Source organism: Neophocaena asiaeorientalis, unplaced genomic scaffold, assembly GCF_003031525.2.
Source record: "Neophocaena asiaeorientalis asiaeorientalis breed wild unplaced genomic scaffold, Neophocaena_asiaeorientalis_V1.1 scaffold280, whole genome shotgun sequence".
Classification (NCBI taxonomy): Eukaryota; Metazoa; Chordata; class Mammalia; order Artiodactyla; family Phocoenidae; genus Neophocaena; species Neophocaena asiaeorientalis.
The window spans coordinates 4,290,891-4,307,474 of NW_020185321.1; the positions used below are offsets into that span (position 1 = coordinate 4,290,891).

At 55.4% G+C, this 16,584-nt stretch overlaps 1 protein-coding gene across 1 annotated transcript in view; it reads left to right on the forward strand.

Moving 5' to 3' along the window:
- GPI (glucose-6-phosphate isomerase) overlaps window positions 1-16,165 on the forward strand; it is a 25,327-nt gene extending 9,162 nt beyond the window's left edge. The window contains exons 7-18 of the mRNA XM_024733744.1: window positions 260-331; window positions 1,015-1,059; window positions 2,333-2,386; window positions 11,910-11,970; window positions 12,395-12,438; window positions 12,574-12,726; window positions 13,542-13,671; window positions 13,826-13,902; window positions 15,075-15,203; window positions 15,427-15,502; window positions 15,578-15,644; window positions 15,755-16,165. Of these exons, the coding sequence (XP_024589512.1) occupies window positions 260-331; window positions 1,015-1,059; window positions 2,333-2,386; window positions 11,910-11,970; window positions 12,395-12,438; window positions 12,574-12,726; window positions 13,542-13,671; window positions 13,826-13,902; window positions 15,075-15,203; window positions 15,427-15,502; window positions 15,578-15,644; window positions 15,755-15,890 (1,044 nt within the window). The 3' untranslated portion in view covers window positions 15,891-16,165. The remainder of the gene's footprint in view (window positions 1-259; window positions 332-1,014; window positions 1,060-2,332; window positions 2,387-11,909; window positions 11,971-12,394; window positions 12,439-12,573; window positions 12,727-13,541; window positions 13,672-13,825; window positions 13,903-15,074; window positions 15,204-15,426; window positions 15,503-15,577; window positions 15,645-15,754) is intronic.
- Window positions 16,166-16,584: the final 419 nt, after the last annotated feature.

Sequence of the window (16,584 nt, forward strand, 5' to 3'; positions counted from 1 at the left end):
CTTACTAGCGTTTCCCCTTTCTCTGTCTGTGAAGTCCTGGAATTACAGGATGACGTTGCTACTTCCAGGCCCCTGCCCCAGACGCAGTCACTGATCGTGGCTTTGTGGACACGTGGGTGGGGGTGTTGGGGAGTGACTCACACCTGCATGCACTGCTCCGTGTGGTAACTGGGCACCCACACGGCCTCCGCTGCTGAGCTCTGGCTCTGGGCCGTACCGACCTTGGCTGGGGACCGACTCCTTTACTCTCTGCTTGCAGACCTTCACCACCCAGGAGACCATCACCAACGCAGAGACAGCAAAGGAGTGGTTTCTCCTGTCGGCCAAGGATGTGAGTGCTGGGTGGGCAGTGGGCAGTGTGCAGGCTGGGAAGGACAGGGTGGGCCTGCCCGTCAGCCTGCGTGGCCACGCTTAGCCCTGTAGCCCTATTTCCCCTGAAGTTGGCAGCAGGAGGCATCCTCTCTGGTTAAGATATTTGGCTTTGGGACTTCCCTGATGGTCCAGTGGGTAAGGCTCTGTGCTCCCAATGCGTGGGGCCCCAGTTCGATCCCTGGTCAGGGAACTAGATCCCGCATGCATGCCGCAACGAAGATCCTGCATGTTGCAACTAAGACCCCGTGCAGCCAAAATAAATAAATATTTAGAAAAGAAAAAAAAAAAAAAGATATTTGGCTTTGCCAGCCCAGACAAGCCAAATGTGGCAGACCCTGCTCTAACTGCTGAGGGCCGTTTCCTTAAGGCCACTGGCCCTATGGAATCCTCTCTACCCCTGGCCCCTCCAGCTTTACAGGGGAGACACCCTGGGCCTTGTGTGCCTGTGAGGTAGGCTGGGCTGCCTGGCCTCTGACCCCTCTGTCCTCTCCATCTTGACATGGGGCTCCTCCGACAGCCTCCGAACCGAGGACTGGGAGCAGTGGGTCCCCGCCGGGGCCTTGGTTTCTCCAGAGATGGCAGGGTTACTGTCCCTGGGGGGCCCCTGGATGGGTGTGGTATAACTTGGCTCATCTCTTGCAGCCTTCCGCAGTCTCGAAGCACTTTGTTGCCCTGTCTACCAACACTGTAAGTGCCCATGAGGGTTCCCATACTACCTCCCTGGGAGGGCCCAGGCCAGGTCAGGGTCATGGCCTTTCCGAATACATCAGCTGAGGTGTGTTTCACAGGTTCAGGGGTCTTGGCTCAGCTGGTGGGGTAGAAGGGTTGGTTGCCTGTGAGGGATGTGAGTTGCAAACCGTCCTTACCTTTTCTGCAAGGCAGACAAACCTCTGCTGCTCCAGCAAGGGGTTTGCAGTCAGTGGGATCACATTAACCCCACCCATCTCCCGGGCCTGGCGGATGGCCACAACATTCCACACATGTGACCTCCCCTGGCCTCTGCCACTGGCCTCTCCCCAGATGGGATATGCTGGGTACGGGGGATGCATCCCATTTCTCACATAAGGACGTTAAGCCCCAATGAAGGGATGTGACTTGTCACCCAGTGATTGCATGAGTCAGTGATGCCGGGATTAGAACATGGTTACCCACCTGCCAGTTCCTCCTGGCCCCGGGTTGTGCAAGGTAGGGTCAGGGGCGTGTCAGCGGGCAGGGCGGGGCTGTGCTGCAGGGGTCGCCAGGAAGGCAGACCTGGCTGAGCACTTGCCGTGTGGTGGGCTTTGTGCTGGGCAGTCTGAGCCGGAACCACACCCGGGTCCTCCTGACTCCACTCCTTCCGTGTCACCCCCACCCCCACCCATGCCTGCAGTGCTGACTTGCCTGTGGGGGGAGACAGAAGGACATCTTAAGGCTGGCCAACCACAGTGCCACTGTCCACCTTCTGGGGGTAGAGCTCAGCCTGGTCAGTGGGGCGTCTCCTGTGGGGTCTAGGCAAGGGTTGCTGACCCTGTCTGCCCGGGGGATAGACTAGGATCGCTCATTCCCTGAAGGCTTCCTGGGGTGCGGTCACCATCCCAGTATTGGAAGGGCTGGGCAGGTGTCCGGGCTGTATGTTTCCTGGCCTGGGAGGTTGCCCCTGCCCGTGCTCAGTTGTTTCCCAGAGGTCCCAGGGGGTCTGGTCCAGGAGGTGGTCTTGCAGAACAGTGTGTGGGCCAGGTCCTCAGGGTGGGTGTGCAGCCCCTCTCAGCAGGAGGGGTTTGTAAGCACTGGGCCACGGGTGTGCTGGCCGTGAGCTAGCCTGGCATCTGGCTCTGGGGGTGGGTGGCTCCTGGTCCCGCCTGGACTCGCAGGTGGCTCCAGCGCAGCCCCAGTGGTGGTACGACTCTTCGTGCCCTGGAGCTCCTGTTCCCGTGCCGCTAACCCAGGCTTCCTTCCTTCTCTTTCCCTTTGCCCTTTTTAGGCCAAAGTGAAGGAGTTTGGAATTGACCCTCAAAACATGTTCGAGTTCTGGGACGTAAGTAAAGGCACTTCCCCGTGGTGGGTGAATCATGTGTCCTTTGCCAAGTCAAGCCGCAGATGAGGGGCCCATAAGGTCAGGTCAATATTTATTGAGCACCTGCTGCATGCCTGCAGCAGGCAGGAGGCCCTCAAAGAGGCGTGTGGGGCAGGAACAGCTTTGCTCAGTCAGGATGAGGGCTCCACTCCCACCGAGGGCGGGCTTGCAAGGCCAGGGTGACATTCCCCTGGGTGGGGTAACCGGAGCCACCCCTGTCCCCCTCGCTAAGCTGAGGTTGTGAGTTATTCTCAGTGATGACCTTTCTCTGAACTACAGCCGCAACCTGTAAAGACCAAAGGGCAGGGTGAGGCGGGAGGTGTGACTGGGCAGGCCTGGAAGGGAGCCGCAGGGGCAGCTGGAGGGTGGCAGAGAGGAGGTGCCTGGGTGGGGCCCCGCTGGGCAGCTCGCGAAGCCAGCGTTGCTGAGTGGCAGAGCTGCGGGCCACTCTAGTGACAGGCGGTCACGCAGACTCATCTCTGCTAGAGCCACAGCTGGTGCCAAGGCGTGAGCAGGAGCTCTCCTTGCAGCTTGCCTGAGTGCAGCCGTGGTGTGAGAAGGGCTCGGGTCACAGAATGCAGGGAAGGCTCGCGGGGCAGAGATGCGGTGCGGGGAGTGGCGTGGGTGCCTTGAATGCAGTGGGTTTGGCTCTAACACGTGACTTCGGCAGGCGTACCTAAGAGGGCATCGTCCGGTTGGGAATTTTCCCAGTGGGGCTGCTTCCAGGCCTTTATACTGGAAGCTCTCTGCTTGGGGGCAGCATCTGAAGATGTAACTTCCTTTGAAAGCTCTAAAGGCCTGGAGTCCGGGAGAGAATTACGCCCTCACGCCCTAAGGCATCTTTTGTGCGTAATGAGTTAACCTCTTTCTAGAATGGGACTAGTTATGTACCATCCTTGGAAGAATTGAGAAGAGTCACTCAAATCCTTTCTGCGTCCTGTGGCTCAGATGAGGATCCCTGGTCGAGAGAGACTGTGCAGCTTCTAACAAATGTTGCGTGCCTGTTAAACGAGGGGAGGCACCACCCTCCTCGTCTCCGGGATCTGGAGCCTGAGTAGGTGGTGGTCAGGGACACGTGGGGGCTCCTGCTAGCCAAGGAGCCCAGCGCAGCGGGGCTGTGTCGCAGCCTGGCTCGTCATTGCCTGTAACCACCCGGCCTGCAGAGATGAGCTGGGGTGTGGCCTAGAGACAGACCTGGGTCTCCCAGGTAAGGCCTAGGAATGACAGTTGGGCACAAAAACATGGGGCTGGGGCTGGCTAGTGAGGCCCGAGCGGCCAGGGTGGGCACAGTGGAGGCCTCTGCGGCCAGTCCAGACATACCTGGAAGGACCTGCCTGGGTCGCTAAGGATGTATATTGGTGAATTGAGAAGGTGACATCTGAGGAGCCAGGGACAGGAACAGGTGAAATTTCTGGACCCAGGGTCTCTCAGGTGAGAGAGAGGAGTCACAGTAGATACAGGGATGTTGCTCTGGCTCTGAGGTAAGATCTGAAGAGTCCAGTCTGGCGTAGGTATGTGTAAGCGGTGAGGCCTGGTCAGCTGTGGCCAGCCACGGGGCAGCCTTGTGTGTCGGGATCAGGCAGTCAGCACGCATTACCGGAGAGCTAATTTTGGCCGGTGATGTCTGAAGAGGAGCCAGGACAGGTACAGGTGGTATCTGAAGAGGAGGCACCAGGACAGGTAAAGGTACAGGTGAGGTCTGTGAATTCTGGAAGAATTCAAATATTCTATCAAGTGGAGTCTGAGGAGCCAAAATTAGGTACATGTTCTTTTTTTTTTAATTTATTTTTGGCTGCGTTGGGTCTTCGGTGCTGCACACGGGCTTTCTCTAGTAGTGGCGAGCGGGGGCTACTCTTCGTTGCGGTGCGCGGGCTTCTCATTGCGGTGGCTTCTCTTGTGGAGCACGGGCTCTAGGCGCGTGGACTTCGGTAGTTGTGGCACGCGGGCTCAGTAGTTGCATCTCGCGGGCTTTAGATCGCAGGCTCAGTAGTTGTGGCTCACGGGCTTAGTTGCTCTGCAGCACGTGGGATCTTCCCAGACCAGGGCTCGAACCCGTGTCCCCTGCATTGGCAGGCAGATTCTTAACCACTGCGCCACCAGGGAAGCCCAGGTACATGTTCTTAAACCTGGATCTGTGGGTTCAGGATAGGTGTATATATTGGGATCTCTGACTGGCTCTGAATAGTGAGCATCAGGTAGTGAGTGGGCGTTTAGAAGTCAGGATTAGGCAAACGTAGGTAAGTCCCCTGTGTAGGTCTCAGCATCCTGACCAGGTGTGACGGCCAGAGCTCGGGGTATTGTAGAGGCCCCTGAGGTTCCATAACCAGCCCAAGACGTGGTCGGTGGCATTGGGGTCTGGCTGGGTTGGGGTATGAGGTGCCCAGATGAGGAAGAGTTAGGAATGTGCCTGGTTATAAAAGGTAAGGACTGGGGAGTTGGGACAGGTGAAGAACAGACAGGTGAACCAACCCAGGAGCCACATCGCTAAGGTGCATTGTGAGAGGCTTATGGTAGACAAAGGTCTAGAGACAGGTCTCTAGAAGTGTCAGAGGCCCAAGTCACTCAGACACTGTTTGGCACCAGTGGACTCTCGCCAGGCTTCCCTCAGGCTGAGATGAGCAGCCAGGGATCTGTCAGGTCTCTGGGAAGAGTCTGTTCAGGTTAGGTTTGTATAGTGGGGTCTGCCGGCATGGTCTGTAAAGCCACGTCTGCTTGAGGTCTCAGAAGCTGGAATCAGACAAGGTGTGTATAACTAGGTGTTTCAGGGGAGGCCTGAGGAGCCAAGATCAGGCACATCTGGACAGAAGTGTGTTGGTCGGGTAAGGACACTAAAACCAAAGGTAGGCAGAGACAGAGCTGAGTCTGACAGGTGGGACTAGAAATCCAGGATCGGGTCCAGGTCAGAACTGTGTCCTCAGGTGTTGTCCAAGCAGTTCTGGTGATGCTCAGGGTGATGGTCCTGGAGATGGTCCTGCGTCCCCTGGGAAAGGACTGAAAAGCTGGAGTCGGGCAAAGAGATGGAGCGCTGCTTCCATCCATCTGGAAGGTTCATGAATTCTGGGTCTGTCTCAGGTACACAGAGCAGGTCTGTCAGGTAAGGCTTGAGGAGTTGAGGTGAGATACATGTTTGTACTTTTGGTTCTTGAACAGGTAAGGTCTGAGCTGCTGAGGCCAGTCCCTGGTTTGTATTCCAGATTTGAGGAGCTGAGGTTCAGCACTGGTAGATAGAACTGAGTTTTTCAGGTAAAATCTGTAAAGCCAAAGGTAAGCCAGAAGTAGGTTGAAAAGCCATGTTTAGGTTCATTAAACTCTGTCCCACAGTTGAGGTCAGGCACAGGTAGGTAGAACAGATCTGTCAGGTGAGCCCTGAGGAGCCAGGGTTGGGTTCATCTAGAAAGACCTGGATCTCTTAGATGATCTCTGAGAATATGAAGTGAAGACAGGTGGATAGAGGTAGGTGTCTCAGGTGAGATCTTGGGAGCTGGGACTGGGCACAGGTGAGTAGACCTGCATCTCCCAGGTAAGGTCAGGATAGGTAGGTAGAACTGCATCTCTGCCTGTCTTGTAGAGATGTCTTATGAAGTTGAAGAGTTGTGGCCAGGCACAGGTATGTGCACTTGAGTTTCTCATGTAAGGTCTGTGGAGTCTGCATCTGGTACAGGTTTTATCCTTGGGTCTGTCAGGGTGAGTTAAGCACAGGTGGGTAGAGCACGGTCTGTCAGGTAAAGTCTGTGGAGCAAGTTCAGGAAACTGGGTCTGTCCAGTGAAATCTCGGAAGTCACAGCCAAGTCCAGGTAAGAAGAACCAAATGTCTTAGATGACGTTTGGCGAGCTGAGATGAGGTACATGTAAACAGAGCTAGCCTGCCGGGGCAGTCTCAGGAGCCAGGAACAAGCACAGGTAGGCAGAGGTGGCTCACCATGTGCAGTTTGAGGATCCAAGGTCGTGCACAGGTAGGCAGAGCTGGCCGTCCAGCTGCAATCTCAGAAGCCAGGCTCAGTCACAAGTAGGTAGGACTGACTTGCCACATGTGGTCTTAGGTAAGCAGAGCTGGTCCACTAGGTACAGTGTAAGGTGCCAGGTTGGTAGAACTGGTCTTCTGGGTATCGTCTGAGGAGCCAGGGTCAAGCACAGGTAAGCAGAGCTGGTCTGCTAGATATGGTCTGAGGAGTCAGGGTCATGTACAGGCGGGTAGAGCTGGTCCGCTAGGTATTGTCTGAGGACCCAGGGTCAAGTACAGGTAGGTAGAGCTGTTTGGCTAGGTATGGTCTGAGGACCCAGGGTCAAGCACAGGTAGGCAGAGCTGGTCTGCTAGGTATGGTCTGAGGACCCAGGGTCAAGTACAGGTAGGTAGAGCTGTTTGGCTAGGTATGGTCTGAGGACCCAGGGTCAAGTACACGTAGGTAGAGCTGGCCCACTAGGTGCAGTCTCAGGACCCAGGGTCATGTACAGGTAGGCAGAGCTGGTCTGCTAGGTATGGTCTGAGGAGCCAGGGTCATGTACAGGTGGGTAGAGCTGGTCCGCTAGGTATGGTCTGAGGATCCAGGGTCGTGCACAGGTAGGCAGAGCTGGTCTGTCAGGTATGGTCTGAGGGTCCAGAGTTGTGTACAGGTAGGCAGAGCTGGTCTGCTAGCTATGGTCTGAGGATCCAGGGTCATGTACAGGTAGGCAGAACTGGTCTTTCAGGTATGGTCTGAGGGTCCAGAGTCGTGTACAGGTAGGAAGAGCTGGTCTACTAGCTATGGTCTGAGGATCCAGGGTCAAGCACAGGTAGGCAGAGTGGGTCCACTAAGTATGTTTTAAGGATGCAGGGTCATGTACAGGTAGTCAGAGCTGTTTGGCTAGGTATGGTCTGAGGATCCAGGGTCAAGCACAGGTAGGCAGAGCTGGTCCACTAGGTATGATCCGAGGATCCAGGGTCATGTACAGGTAGGCAGAGCTGGTTCACTGGGTATGGACTGAGGATCCAGGGTCAAGCACAGGTAGGCAGAGCTGGTCCACTAGGTATGATCCGAGGATCCAGGGTCATGTACAGGTAGGCAGAGCTGGTCCACTGGGTATGGACTGAGGACCCAGGGTCAAGCACAGGTAGGCAGAGCTATTCTGGTAGTTAGGTTCTAAGGATCCAGGGTCATGTACAGGTAAGCAGAGCTGGCTGGGTAGGTATGGTCCGAGGACACAGGGTCACATAAAGGTAGATAGAGCTGGTCTGTTAGGTACAGCATAAGAAGCCAGGGTCACGTACAGGTAGGCAGAGCTGGTCTGCTAGGTATGGTCTGAGGACCCAGAGTCAAGCACAGGGAGGCAGAGCTCGTCCACTAGTTACGGTCAGAGGAGACAGAGTCATGCACAGGTAAGCAGAGCTGGTCCACCAGGTACAGTCTCAGGACCCAGGGTCAAGTACAGGTAGGCAGAGCTGGTCCATAAGGTATGGTCTGGGATCTGGAGTCAAATACAGGTAGGCAGAGCTGTCTGACTAGGTATGGTCCAAGGATCCAGGTTCAAGCACAGGTAGGCAGAGCTGGTCCACTAGGTGTAGTCCGAGGACCCAGGGTCAAGCACAGGTAGGCAGAGCTGGTCCGCTAGGTATGGTCCAAGGATCCAGGGTCATGTACAGGTAGGCAGAGCTGTCTGATGAGGTATGGTCTGAGGATCCAGGGTCAAGTACAGGTAGGCAGAGCTGTTTGGCTAGGTATGGTCCAAGGATCCAGGCTCAAGCACTGGTAGGCAGAGTTGGTCCACTAGGTATGGTCCGAGGATCCAGGGTTAAGTACAGGTAGGCAGAGTGGGTCCACTAAGTATGGTCTGAGGATCCAGGGTCATGTACAGGTAGGCAGAGCTGCTCTGGCAGGTGTGGACTGAGGGCCCAGGGTCATGTACAGGTAGGCAGAGTTGGTCCACTAAGTATGGTCTGAAGAGCCAGGGTCATGTACAGGTAGGCAGAGCTGGTCTGCCAGGTATGGACTGAGGGTCCAGGGTCATGTACGCGTAGGCAGAGCTGTCCACTAGGTATGGTCGGAGGAACCAGGGTCATGTCCAAGTAGGCAGAGCTGGCCCAGCAAATGTGGTCTGAGCAGCCTGGGTCAGAGGCAGGTAGGCAAAGCCTGTCTGCCAGGTATAGTCTTGAGGAGACCTAAGGAGTTACGGTTGAACACAGGTAGGTAGACTTGGCTCTTTCAGGTGTTGGATTCAGGCAAAGGTATGTACCCTTGGTCTTTTGGTGATGCCTGAAAGACCAGGGTTAAGCCTGGGTTGGTAGAGCGACCTCAATTCAGGCCCACAGCACTGGGGTCTTCTGCAGGTAGGCGGGACTCTGCGGGGCTCATAGCAGATATGCAGCCTCTAAGTTAGACATGAGTAGGTGGATGTGGCTCCTCTCAAGCAAGGACTTTGGGGCCAGCTGTATGTATGCTTGGGTCTTGCAGGTGAAATCCTTGGAGCACGATTCCGGCTCAGGTACATTGACCCAGGTCCTAGAAGTTAGATCTGGGGTTAATCCCAAGTAGGTAACCACATCTCTCGGTGGGGTCTGCTGAGCACAGATACGCAGAGATGTTTGCATCTGATGAGGTCTGAGGCTCCTTACTGAGGTGTTGGTGCCCAGACTAAGCAGGGGTTGATAGTGTTGGATCTGTTTGTGAGATGTGGAAAGCCGAGTCAGACACAGACGGTAGACCTGGCTCTCTCATGTTAGGCCTGGGAGCCGAGATCAGGCCCATGGAGAGAGAGCTGTATCCCTTGGGAAGGTGTGAGGTGTCTGAGTGTTGGGCTCTGGGAGGTGGGCCTGGGTCTGTCAGTTGAGATGTGAGGGGTCAAGGTTAGGCACAGACAGATGTGTGAAGCCCGGGTCATTAGCTGAGCTGTCTGGAGCCTGCCTCTGACAGGTGTATAACCCTGTGGTCTGAGGTACTGGAGTTGAACACAAGTAGGTAGAGTTAACCTCCCAGGTGAAGCCATTGCATCCATACCCAGGGCTGCTACGTGGACCTGGCTTTGTCGGTGAGTCCGTGGATCAGGGTCACACGGGCAGAGGTATAAACACGATCTTGGGTGGGTTTTTGTCCCCCGGTTCAGGTACAAATTGGCATCCCCGGGCTTGTTAGATGCAATGAATGGGGCAGGATCTAGCCTAGAAATACGTAATTGGTATGATTGGTAAGGCCTGAGAAGGTGGGTCAGACACAGGTGGGACCCTCAGTGGTAGGATCAGGCACGGTCAGGTGGGTAGAGTGGACTCTCATCGAGGGAAAGGCAGTGTCATCGTAGGTGTGTGTACCTGGGTCTACCTGGGGAGGTGTGCGGAGCCCTTGGGTTCAGGTAGGAGAGGTAGAACGAGCTGAGCCATGTCAGCCAGCTGTTCTTAGCACGCTGATCAAGTGTGATGGGCAGAGCTCAGGGTGTTGTAGAGGCTTGAGGATCTGTAACCAGTCCAAGGTGTGGTGTGTCACATTGGCATCTAGCTGGCAGGTTCTGAATTAATCAAGTGGGGAAAGAGATTGGATTACACCTGGTTGGAGAAGGTGAGGTCTGAGGCTCTGGGGCAGGTGAAGCACAGAATGTGGAACTGACGGCAGAGCTACATCTCTAAGGTGTGGTGTGAAAGACCCACTGCAGGTGAAGGTGAGGTCTAAGGACCTGTGTCCACAGCTTGAGGTCTCAGAGGCTCAAATCAGACACTAGCTTTGCTGGGCTCTCCCAAAACAAAAGTGAAGTCTGAGAACCTGACCTCAGTCAAAGTCAGCAGCCTGGAATCTGTTGGTCTGAGTGCTGGCTGTCTGCTCAGGCCACTTTCTGGGTTTGAGTCTATTGGGTGAGATCTGAGAGCCAGTGCCAGGCATGGTGTGGTCTGTGGGACCGTGACAGTCAGGTAAGGTTCCCCCAAACCCAGACCCTTTCTAGGTAAAGAGCCCCATCATTCATCTTATTATCCAAGCCAGAAACATCTGGACCACATTTAATTCTGTCGTTCTTCCAATTCATCCTTTTTAATGGAACCTCCCGAATCAGTGGTCTGCATCCCTGCCGCCCCCATTCAGGGTAGCGTCATTCTGTGGACGACCACTGGGGCTCCTAGGTGGTTTCCTGCTTCCATTCGCTCCTCACCCACAGACTTCTTGGTTCTCCAGCCTTGCCTCTCCGCTTCTACCCTCCAGTTATCACTCCTTCCTTCATCTTCTAGATTGTGCTACACTTCTTCCTGCCCAGCCTGTCTCGTCAGGCTTTCAGGATAGAATTAAGCCTTAATGCCCCAAGGCATCCATTGGATGTAATGAATTAGCATCTCTCTTTTGCCTCTAGAAGGGTGCCAGCCTTGGACCAACCGTGGTAGTACTGAGAAATTGAGTCACTCAAAGCATCTTCCGTGGGGCTTAATTCTCTCACTGTTGAGAAAGCCTGCTCTGGCTGCAGGACCTTTGCATATGCTATTCTGGCTGCTGGAATCCTTCTCCTCCCTCTGTGCTTCCCTGGGTAACACTTACTCATTCTTCATATCCAGGTTCAAGCACCCTCAGAGTCCTTTTATTCTTGGTTTTCTTTCTCCCAAGCACTTTATCTCATTTTCACATTTATCGGCATGATTGTTTCATTTATATCTTTCTCCCCCGTGGATTGTTTGTATTGCCTATGCTAGGAACATGGTAGGTGTTCCATAAGTAGTTGTCAGGAAGACGTGACTGGAGATCTGAGGATTCTGAAGGTAAAATGGAGTCTGCAGTGCGGCATGAGAAGATCCTGGCTCATATCCAGACTCAAGCCTAGGCATGAGCCACTGGGCCTGTCAGTGTCCCAGGAGGCAGGGCTAGGCACAGCTAGGAGGTGCTGGGTCTGTCAGTACAGCCTGAGGAATCGGGAATGGGCACAGGTATGAGGCACTGGATCTCTCATTGTCAGAAGTGGCAAGGCCAGGCCCAGCTATGAGACCCTGGGTTTATCACTATCTGAGGAGCAGGGGCCAAGGCCAGGTAGGAGGCGCTGGGTCTTTCATTGTTCAAGGAAGTATGCGTGGGCACAGGTATGAGGTGCTGGGTCTCTTAGTGTTTAAAGAGGCTGGACACAGGTACGAGTCATTGGGTCTGTCGGTGTCCTTGGAGGCACAACCAGACACAGGTATGGGATTCTGACTTGTCAGTGTCCAAGGAGGTGGTCTAGGCGCTGGGTCTGTTGGTGCCTGGGGAGGCCGGACCTGGCACAGGTATGAGGCGTCGGGTCTGTCAGTGTCTGAGGAGGTGGGGTCAGCCACGGTAAGGTCTTCGGTTGAGTCTCGTGGCTCTGGTCAGTCCCTCGTGTAGTCTCTGCCCTGTTGGTCGGCCCAGCAGTTGCCGGCGCCTGGCCTGCTGTCTTGCTTCCCAGAGGTGGGTTGGCCCCAGGGCCGCAGAGCCTCACCTGTAGCAGAGCATGGTTCTCAGGGGGCAAGTTCCGTGGCAGGAGGGAGGGGGGTGGGGTGTGCCAGCCCTTCCTCAGCGCCTTTTCCTGTCTCTCCTAGTGGGTGGGAGGCCGCTACTCGCTGTGGTCAGCCATCGGACTCTCCATTGCCCTGCACGTGGGTGAGTGTGCATGTTTGTGTTTCTGTCTCGGGAGACCGTGTTGCCGTCTGAAGTCGGGCTGGGGGCTCGTGTCCCTGAATACCTTCCCGTTCCCACAGGCCGCGGGCCTCTCTGCCCTTGGCTGGAACATTTCTTTCAGGTCAGGTGGGAAGGGCCGAGTTTCCTTGCGGGTTTGCAGGTTGGCCTTTCTCCCCGCCCCTCACACCTGCGGTCCTGCTCGCTCCTCCATGCCAGGTGGCGCTAGAGCTGCCTCTGTGCTCAGGGCTGACTCTGATTAGAGGGGCTTTCTACAGGCCCAAGTCCTCCCAGATCCTGTTTCTTCTGGCTCCCCCTCCAGCCTTTCCCCGCTTCCAGAAGAAGCTGTGTCCACGTCCAGGAGGCATAGGGCATGACCATTTCTGTTGACGCTGCTTTTGTGTTGCAGGATTTGACAACTTCGAGCAGCTGCTCTCAGGGGCTCACTGGATGGTAAGTGCTGAGGCTTGTGTTCTCTGCCAGACGCTGGCCAGAAGCTTGTGGTTGGTCCAGCTCCCTCCCCCTCGCCCTCTCTCCTTCCCTCCTGGGAAGCTGCTCAGCCCCCAACGCACCCTGTTCTCATTTCAGGACCAGCACTTCCGCACGACGCCCCTGGAGAAGAATGCCCCCGTCCTGCTGGCTCTGCTGGGCGTCTGGTACATCAACTGCTTTGGGTGTGAGACGCATGCCATGCTGCCCTACGACCAGTACCTGCACCGCTTTGCTGCCTACTTCCAGCAGGTACCAGCTGCCAGGCCACGCCTTGGGTTGGGGGGCCTGTGAGCCTGGGTGCCCAGGTTCCTGCTCCTCCAGCGGCCTTTTCCTCCATTACCCTTGGGCATGTCCAAGGCCCACCTGTGCTCCCCATCTCATGGAGAATCTTCGTAACCAGGATCTGTGTCAGTTGAGTTTGGCTACCGTGGGAGGGGCATGAGTGGCCATCATGGTGCCCTGGCCAGCCAGGCTCTGGCTTGGCTCAAGGCATGTGCCTCAGCCAGGTCACTTCTTTCTTGGACATCACCTGACAGGGTGGGCCACAGCCTGGGACCCCCATGGTTTGCACTGCCTTTGTCCCTCCAGAAAAGCAAGTTTACACCCAGTCTGTGGTGCCTCTTTGGGCTACTCACAGCCCTCTGCCCCTGGAATCTCCACAGCCCCCCTAGAGGAGCCCCTCTCCCAGTGGATCCTGTGACTGGAGGAGGGGCTGAGGCTCCCCAAGGCCCAGAGTCTAGTTGGGGTGACGGCCCTCAAAGGCTATACAGTCTGGATTCCAGCCTGCCTCTCCATTAAGAAATCAACTGAAGATTTTGTGACCCGTTTCTGCTCTTAGGGAGGTCCTCCCTGGACCTGGTCCTGGGTCCTTCAGAGCGGTCGAAGCCAAAAAGCTTGTGAGCTGTGCCCTCCCAGGTGAGGGGACATAAAAGAATCATGCCTGCCCATATCTCACAGAGCCAGGGCAGGGCAGGCGTGCCTGGTGCATCCCAGGCTGGTTTTGGGCACGTGCATGAAGGAGCAAGACTTGCAGATCGATGACTGGGTTCCTGGCCCCATTCCAGGGTGACATGGAGTCCAATGGGAAGTACATCACCAAGTCCGGCACCCGTGTGGACCACCAGACGGGCCCCATTGTGTGGGGGGAGCCAGGGACCAATGGCCAGCATGCCTTCTACCAGCTCATCCACCAAGGTAGGGCCCATCTGGCCTGGGCAGGAGTGCAGCTGGGGACGGGGAGGGCACGCCAGCAAAGACTCCTCCGTGAGGTCAGCGTTCTCCTGTAGGCCACATGGGTGGTTCCCGTGGGTGGGGATAGGCGCCTGGGTGACCACAGTGCCCTTCGCAGGTACCAAGATGATACCCTGTGACTTCCTCATCCCTGTTCAGACGCAGCACCCGATAAGGAAGGGTTTGCATCACAAGGTAAAAGCCCTCGTCCCGACCCTCTTCATGCTGTCTTAGACTCACATTACACCTAGACCTCTTAAGACTGATGCATTAGTCAGCAGTACTAGTTTTCTGTTCCTGCCACCACAAACTTAGTGGCTTAAAGACAACACCCATTTATTATCGTGGTTTCTGTGGGTCCCAAGCCCATCATGGTCTGCTGGGTCTCTGCTCAGGTTCTCACAGGCTGAAGTCAAGGTGTCGGCAGGACCGTGTTCCCTTCCGGAGACTCTGGGGGGAAATCCTTTTCATCATTCATTCAGATTGTTGGCAGAATCCATTTCTATATGGTTGTAGGACCAAGACTTGGCTTCTTTGCTGGCAGCTGGGGGTCGTTCTCAGCTTCTAGAAACCCCCTTGACTCGGTCTCAGAGCCAGCAAGGCTGGGTTGAGTCCATCTGAAGCTTCGATTCTCTCCTGCATCTTCTTCTGTTGCATCTCTGTGGCTGACTCACTTGCCGCCCTCTTCTGTGATTTTTAAGGGCTATGTGATTACAGTGGGCCCACCTGGATAATCTCCCTATCTTAAGGTCTGTAACCTTAGCTCTGTCTGCAAAATCCCTCTGTGCCATGCGGTATAATATACACAGGCGTTAACAGCAGGGGGGCAAAGGTCAGGGAGCCAAGATCTTGCCTACCACAGCAGCAAAGGGGAAAACCACCCAACTCCTGACCTGACAGAGTCCTTGAAGGGGACCGATCCTGCCTTTTCTTGGGTGTGCAGAGTAGCATGGGTTACTGTGGGCGCAAGCTTTGGACTCGGGGGTCCTGGGTTTGGATTCTAATTCTTTCCTTCTGTCCTTCTGGGATTCAGTGCTGCTGACTTGAGGAAACTGAGGCTCAACTAGAAAAGAGATGATGCCTCTCCCCCCTCAGGACCTTAAAAAATAGGTCTTGGTAAAGTTCTTAACAGGGCCCTCGGCAAGTAGTACATAGTCCTTGAAGGGTAGTTATCGTTGCCTACTTTCCAGTGTCAACAGATGTGCTCTGGTGTCCCCCCCTTGCTCCAAGTAAGCTCCAGAGTTGGGGCAAGCAGCCTGACCCCGACTGCTGAGACTAACCCTGACTGGGCAGTGCCAGGCAGTCTTGTCCATCTGCCTGAAGCTCAGACAGTGCTTCAAAATGGTACTCGATGTCTCTCTCGTCAGATCCTCCTGGCCAACTTCTTGGCCCAGACTGAGGCCCTGATGCGGGGGAAGTCGACAGAGGAGGCCCGGAAGGAGCTACAGGCTGCAGGGAAGAGTCCAGAGGACTCTGAGAAGCTGTTGCCCCACAAGGTCAGCACTTCTCCTGAAGTGGGCTTTGGGTGGCTCCTGGAATTGGAAGGATAAAGTTGTGTGGCCAGGGCAGGGGCTCGTGGAGTGCCTTGCCTGCCTTGCATGGTAGGAGGGGCTGTCCTCGCAGAGCTGCCCATCCCAGCCGCTGGCGCAGCATGTGCTTCCCTTATGAGGAGTTAGGAATCACGACTAACTGGGGGACATTTCTGGGTGTTTTCTGAAGGTCTTTGAAGGAAATCGCCCAACCAACTCTATTGTGTTCACTAAACTCACGCCATTCATTCTTGGAGCCTTGATTGGTAAGTGAGTGGGGAAGTCCCAGCTTCGGGTAGGTCGGACTGGGCTGGTAGAGCCCTAACGTGCTCCCTCCACAGCCATGTACGAGCACAAGATCTTCGTTCAGGGCATCATCTGGGACATCAACAGCTTTGACCAGTGGGGGTGAGTTGCTGGCTAAAGGGGAGGGTGGGGAATGCCTGTGAGCCGGCTGGTGGATTTCACTAGCAATGTTGGAAGCTTCCTCATACCATTCTTTCTCCTCGCCCTGGCAGAGTGGAGCTGGGAAAGCAGCTGGCTAAGAAAATTGAACCTGAGCTTGATGGCAGCAGCCCAGTGACTTCTCACGATTCTTCCACCAATGGGCTGATCAACTTCATCAAGCAGGAGCGTGAGGCCAGAAGCCAATAAACTCGTGCCTGGCAGTAGTCCCCGTTGTGACTGGTCCTTCTTTTCCCTCCTGCCCAGAGTCTGCACCGCATGGTCCTGCCCAGAGCACCCTCTGGTTTCGGGCTTGGACCACAAGCCCTTTGGCGGAAGCTGGTCTGGAATTGCCAGCCTCACCCTCTCCATGTCCAGGCCCCCTCTGTCTTACAGTCGGCTGAAGTGTTTCAGTGCAGCTGATTTTTCTGACCTGTGTTCATTGTTCATATACCAGGTAGAAAATAAAGATGCCACAAAGGAGATTGTAGGCTGAGACTCTTCTCTGTCCTGAGATGGGGCTCTCTGCAGGAGTTAGGGTGCCCAGTAGGAGGAGTGTTTGCCTTGTGTGAGGCTTTGCTGTAATTGGTGAGCAGATCCAGAATGGAGGACGGTCCCTTGAGAAAAGAGTGGGTGGAGTGGGGCATAATCCAAGTTGCGAGGGCAACTTGGCCTCTGTAGTCAAATCTTTTCTACATCTTCTTACACTCCTCACCCCTGTGGCTTTGGAAGGATTGTATACTTCTGTTCACTGGATAGTTTTTTTGTTGTTTTTTTTGTGTGTGTGTGTGGTATGCGGGCCTCTCACTGTTGTGGCCTCTCCCGTTGCGGAGCACAGGCTCCGGACGCGCAGGCTCAGCGGCCATGGCTCACGGGCCCAGCCGCTCCGCGGCATGTGGGATCC